At 30.7% G+C, this 6,355-nt stretch overlaps 1 protein-coding gene across 1 annotated transcript; it reads right to left on the bottom strand.

The window, feature by feature from the left end:
• Window positions 1–3,576: 3,576 nt before the first annotated feature.
• On the bottom strand, window positions 3,577–5,174 carry LOC108197721 (calmodulin-like protein 11). Its single transcript, XM_017365411.2, has 4 exons — window positions 4,980–5,174; window positions 4,656–4,813; window positions 4,376–4,456; window positions 3,577–3,956 (listed from the first exon to the last, which is right to left on the bottom strand). The coding sequence occupies exons 1-4, from the start codon at window positions 5,053–5,055 to the stop codon at window positions 3,819–3,821; spliced, it is 453 nt and encodes a 150-aa protein (XP_017220900.1). The 5' UTR covers window positions 5,056–5,174; the 3' UTR covers window positions 3,577–3,818.
• Between the last annotated feature and the right edge of the window lie 1,181 nt (window positions 5,175–6,355).

Genomic DNA, 6,355 nt, shown 5'->3' with positions numbered 1-6,355 from the left:
TCTTTTGGCGAGAAGCACGAGAGCTCACAACCAGTGCGACGATAAATGCTCTCTCCATTTCAAAGATAAAATGGTTAATTTCAAAGTAGATAAAATGGATCACTTGAACACGTGATTTAAGTTTTATTGACCCGCGTAAATATATGATTTATTTTTAAAATTTTATATTTATAAAAAAAGTTAGATATGAAAATTTTGTTTATAAAAGAATATTTTTAAGAAAATTAAAATATGAAAAAAATGGTCAATACTTTTTAAATTACGCGTCTAAAATTAACAAACTTATCTGATAGCAACTCCAATCATTATAAAACTTTAACTAAAATAGTGAGTTGTTATACTAACAATAAAAAATATAGTTAATGTCTTTAAAATAGTATCACATACAAACTATTCTCACCTCTTATCTATAGTTTTAGTCAATCTTGTATGTATGATTATATTTGTCGAAGCCCTGCAAGTCTCTAGAAAATTTGTAGAAAAATTACACATCATTTATTATTATATTGGACCAATATATTCTAATTATAACAATCTAAAATATTAGTAATATACTATTTTTAAATTATAACCGATCAATATAGCCAAAAGCACAATGTCTTACGAGTGTAGTAAATTTTACACAATGACTTATGATCCAATTTAGCCGACGATTATAATCAAATCTTATTAGAGATGCTCTAAGAGGATGTATTCGGCTGGGATTTTATGGATTTTATTGGATTTTATCTGATTTTGATTTTATGCGGATTATAGTTAAAATGTTGTAGAGTTGATGAGAGTTTTTAGGATATATGCACAATGCTTAAAAATCTCATTGATTTCGGTGGGATTCAAAAATCTTAAAATACATTAAACAATCCAACAAACTCAATCATTTCATGAAGTCCAAAAAATTCCATAACATTTAAATATCATCGGATTTTAATGAATTTTGAACAATTTTCCTGACTTAAATTTATTTGTTAATAATTTTCATACAGGTAAAATATATGTTGATCTCTCTGTTCTAAAAATCGCTGATTAATCACGATTAATCCCTGTTCCGTAGCTCGCCGAACTGATAAAATCTCCGATTAATCACCCATCAATCCGATTAATCTCCGATCAATTTAATTAATCCCCGATTAATCCTTGTTCCGTGACTTCACCGATTAAGTCCGATTTCCGCTTTTTACAACACTGGTTGATCTACGCTTGAACCAAAAAAATATTTATACATCATTTGATGCAACACCCAACATCTCATTTAGATAATATCTATTTCTTTCGATACTCATTATTCAGCAAATGTAAGCAATGAACAAAAACAAAAATAGCTAAAACTAAAAATATCCGTAAAATTAACACTTTTCACGCTTATGCAACAACAATGAAGGAATTAAATCACGTTATGAAGCTGAAAAACAACGATGGGGAGTTGGTGACGGTCATGAGGAGATGTCAGATAGTAAAGGATTATTTTTTGAAGCTTTTTGATAAGGGAGTGAGGGAGAAAGATATATATGGAGGTAGAAGCTGGTGACTCTGTATTCTCAGATGAGCAGAATAACGAGTTATTAGCTGATTTCTCGTTTCAGGAGTTTACATTGCTTGAAATCGATTTTTAAATTTCTTGGAGATCGAATTTGGAAAAGAATTCAGGGGTGAAGTGTGAAGTGTTTATCAAAAGCAGCACTGTAATCCCTCAAATTCGGGGTTCTGGATTTGGTGCCACTATACAAAATCATTTAAATCCTGTATTTGTGGAAGAAGGTAAGACAGATATTTTCGAATCCGACAGAGTTATAAGTTGCACGTAATTATAAGGCCAGATTTTTTCCAAAACAGTTCTCTTTCTGAAGCAACGCATGGAGAGCCATATCTGGTCTGGATTATGGCAAGCCAATGAGGTTTTGAAACAGGTTCTTAGATGAGTTCTTGGGGATGGGAAGGAAATTAGAGTTTTTGAGGATGCATGGCTAAGAGGGAAAGCTGATTTTAAAGTAGATAGTACAAATACTAACCGATCACCTGTAGTTAAAGTATGTGATCTATTCACTCCTGGTGAAAAGAAATGGGATATTCAAAAAGTGAACAATCTATTCACAATGGTGATGCTAAAGTAATTGTGGCAACACCTATTCCCAGAGGTCAGGTTTGTGAATTGTGATCATGTGGCTTGGCACACGCAGTTCGTCTAAATGGAGAGCTCCTGCTAAAAAAAGATTTAAGTTAAATATAATGCATCAGTTTTCCTAGGGAGTTCTTCATTTACAGAGGGCATGATTCTTCGGGATCATAAAGGCAGTTTTATACGATCAAAGAATTGAAGATGTGCAGGTGAGATTATAGTGTTCGAAGCTGAAACTCGAGGAGTACTCGAAGCACTTGGCTGGCCTCAGTCAATACAAGTAACCAGTGTAGATCTCCAAAGTGACTCTCTGCTTAGTGCTTACTGCTAATGCATTGACAAAGGGCGTAGAGTACTACTTGGAGGTGGGAGTTGTGTTGCAAGTTTGCCGTTTACTGCTATGTTCTCGTCAAGATATATCTGTTTCTTTCACTGAAAAACGGAAAACGGCTCGTGTGCAAAATTGGATATAAATTTTTTTGACATGCGTTAAATTTTGATCGGAACAAACTCCTGTATTCAGATGGATAAAGCCAATAAGATTGCCTATTTATTAGTTAGGGTGATTTTGTATGATGGATTGCTTAAATATTTTTTGATTTCCTCCGTTATGTCAGAGACATTGATGAATGACTCGGTTTCGATTTTAAATATTCCGCTTCTGTTAAAAGAAAACCCGACAATAAGACCTTCGTTTACAAGACTAATTGGACGTCTTTTTGTAAGGAACAAAACAACTACGCGTAAACTAAAGCGAAAAACGTCAAAAGGAAAATGGCAAATGAGTCTCCAACGTCTAAATCTGCTTTGAATGTACATACCTACAAAATTGGGGAAACAAGGCCTTAAATATCCTTCGAGATTGTTTAAGTATGTCTGTAAATGATTATCAACGCATAATCACTTTTATAAAATATAATTTAATATTTATATCTCAGGAATATTCTATAATATATTTTTTATTAACAAATATGGCTTATAACCTTTCAAATGAGTATTTGTTCTACGAAACTCTTGGATGACCCAGGACCAGCGACGACAGAAGATACACTTTTGATTTAAACTTTTTCCGACAATAATATTATACTTTTGACTTATATTCTTGATAATTCTGTACTTATAATTTTTCACAAATAATACCCTAATGTTATGTACAATTTAATAAAATTAATTTCAGATTGTAAAATAAATTATATATTTGAAGTCCTTATTAAAAAATGCGTGAAATAGATCTCTATGTCATGTAAATCGATTAAATTGAGTAAGATATATTTAAATTTCATAACCGAACTTTAATATTTATATCTCAATATAATTCCGATTTATATGATTCAAAAGTATATTAAAATTATGTGCCAAGACTTTGAAAGGATTCATAGAAAAATCATTACGCGTAAGATATAAAAATAATTGTAAAAGATACTCCTGTAGCTCTTTTGTGTTGAGAGTGAAAAGACGAGACACATCCAAAATGAATTTTATTAGAACTAAATACGTAACAAACTAACAAGATATTAAAGAATACAAGAATCCCCATCCAGGCCTTTCCATGAATACATGAATCTAAACTTGATTGTCAAGCAGATTTATCATATATAGGCACAATAAATACTAAAGTAAATAAAGAACACTGGTACAATGAACAATCAACAAATTTGAACGGGTTAATGAATCTTAATTCAACGATGCAGATTTTATAAGAACTCTATCCGATGGTCATCATCATCTTCACAAATTCATCATAGTTGACTTGACCATCACCATCTAAATCTGCTTCTCTTATCATCTGCTCCACCTCTTCATCACTTAACTTTTCACCTAGATTTATCATCACGTGCCTCAGCTGCACATGTTAAAGATTTGATTAGCAATCTTTTTTAACAACCCAAAGAAGATATGAAGCTGCAAGTACAGTCCCCTTAACGAGTAATATGGATATTTTTAAAATTTTGAATTAAACCGAATTATATTATTTACCGAGACAGAAGAGAGATATTCACTAGATTACAATTATTCCGGGCAGCCAGGTGGCTAAAACCAAATACAAGTCAAGTTCATGTAGATTAAACTATAGCAAACAGCTGTTAAAAACACATACATGTGATGTGAACACAGATCTGTAAGAGATTAACTGTTTGAATCCTTTATATTTCAGTACAAAAACACAGCCATGTTTTAATTCATGTATTTTTTCAATTAGTACAACTGTCTGAGTAATTAAGAACAACTTTGGTTTTGGAAAGGGAATTTAAATTTAATTACCTCAGTAGCTGAGATGAAACCATTCTGATCCTTGTCAAACACTTTGAAAGCTTCTTTCAGTTCCTCCTCAACATCAGTTTCCTGGTAATAACAATTATGCACAATATTATATACCCCTCATCACAACAAATATATAATTGGTCCACAATCCACATACTCACTCTAGTTTCTCCCTAACTTCAAATTTAGTAAAATATTTTTAACTGCTGTCATTTCGAAATCCTGATCATGCCACCTGACGTGCCCGAGAAATTAAAATACTATGTATCATAGGACATACCTTCATTTTCTTGGCCATAAGATTCAAGAACTCGACGAATTCTATGGTTCCATTACCATCAGCATCAACTTCACTAATCATGTCCTGTAGTTCTTCCTCGGATGGATTTTGATCTAGGGACCTTATCACTGTTGCCAGTTCTTCAATTGTTATGCAACCTATTACACAAAACATTATGTTAAACACACATAGACTACAAGTATAAACACATTTCATTTTTGCCCTGTACATGCATATTCATATAGTAGATTTGTAACGTATAAACAGAAGAATCTACAAGGAGTTGATCAGTTGAAAACATGTAAGAACTGTATATAAACTAACCATCGCCATCCTTGTCGAAAAGACTAAAAGCTTCTTGAAACTCGACAATCTGTTCTTGATTCAATAGGTCTGCCATTGTTCTTGAATACTCTGTTTTGTGAAAAATGGGAGAGATTTAGAGAGATTGTATGATAAGAATGATAACAAGCTTACAGCTTGTTGGCCTTTAAGTAGAACTCTAAAATGCTGAGGTGCGCCCTTTTGTCCAAATGTGTTATAATATTACATTTACACAATATTAAGAAAATATATGAAGTCTATTCAAGCGTGGGGAGAGGGTTGTTGATAAACGAGTAACAAACTCAAACCATAAAGATATTAGGGTGTCCGTACAAAAAAAAGGAGTTTCTTGTTATATAAAATATCATCAAGAATATAGTTTTTTTAGGTATTTTGAAAATTGGTTGATTAATTGTTAATCGAACGGATTCATATACTATGATTTAATAAAAATCGGGTCAATTAAAATTGATTAATGTAGAAATAAGTCGAGTCGATACTTAATTGATGATTAATCGATCAAAAATCAAATAAATCATGTCAAAATCGGTTTAGTCGGTCAATAATTTAATAAGATTTTGTGAAAATTTAAAATTAAAATAATTATATGTATTTCTTATATTATAAATAATATTAAATTAATCATTAATAGGTGTCTTCATCAATTAGTTTCGATTCACGTTTTTACAAAGAATTTTTTAAAGTAGTATTTAAGTTCATCTTGAAACTGTATTTTTTTTATTAGAAAAATAGGATATGAAAATTAGGTCCAAAATTAATTTAAAATCACAAAATTTAAACTCCAAGTTAAAACTCTATTAATGTGAAATTATTAAGGGGTGTTCGGCTGCTTTTGAGCCGGCTTCCAAACTTATAAGTCAGAAGTAACTTATCTGTACCGCTTATATAAATAATTATAAGTCAATTTTTGATTTACAAGTCAAAATTTGATAAGTTGAAAATCCTATTTTCGTTTAATGGCTAATTTTAATTTCAAATTTTGATTTTACAAAAATGTAGGGAACCATTTTATAAGATAGTCTATAATAATATTATTATATTAATAATTTTTACAATCGATAAATTATAAATATCACAAAATTATCCAAACACATAAATTTAAAAAAAAATCACTTATAGCTAATTTTTCATTTATAAGCTATAACATTTATTTTAATTTAAGTCAAATGATCAAATTTTTAAAAATCAAACTTGTTAGTATAATATTTAATATTTCTATTATAAAATATTAATACGTAAGTGGGTAATATGTTTTTTTTTATAAATATTGATATAGAAGAGAGTAGGACCTGGACAACAAAGTCCTTATGTAAATAATAATATACTCCCTCCGTCCCTATTTATCTGTCCACTTT

The sequence above is a fragment of the Daucus carota genome, chromosome 8 (assembly GCF_001625215.2).
Source record: "Daucus carota subsp. sativus chromosome 8, DH1 v3.0, whole genome shotgun sequence".
In the NCBI taxonomy this organism is placed as follows: domain Eukaryota; kingdom Viridiplantae; phylum Streptophyta; class Magnoliopsida; order Apiales; family Apiaceae; genus Daucus; species Daucus carota.
Note: the sequence above shows the minus strand (reverse complement) of the source record. Positions and strands in the feature narration are given on the sequence as shown.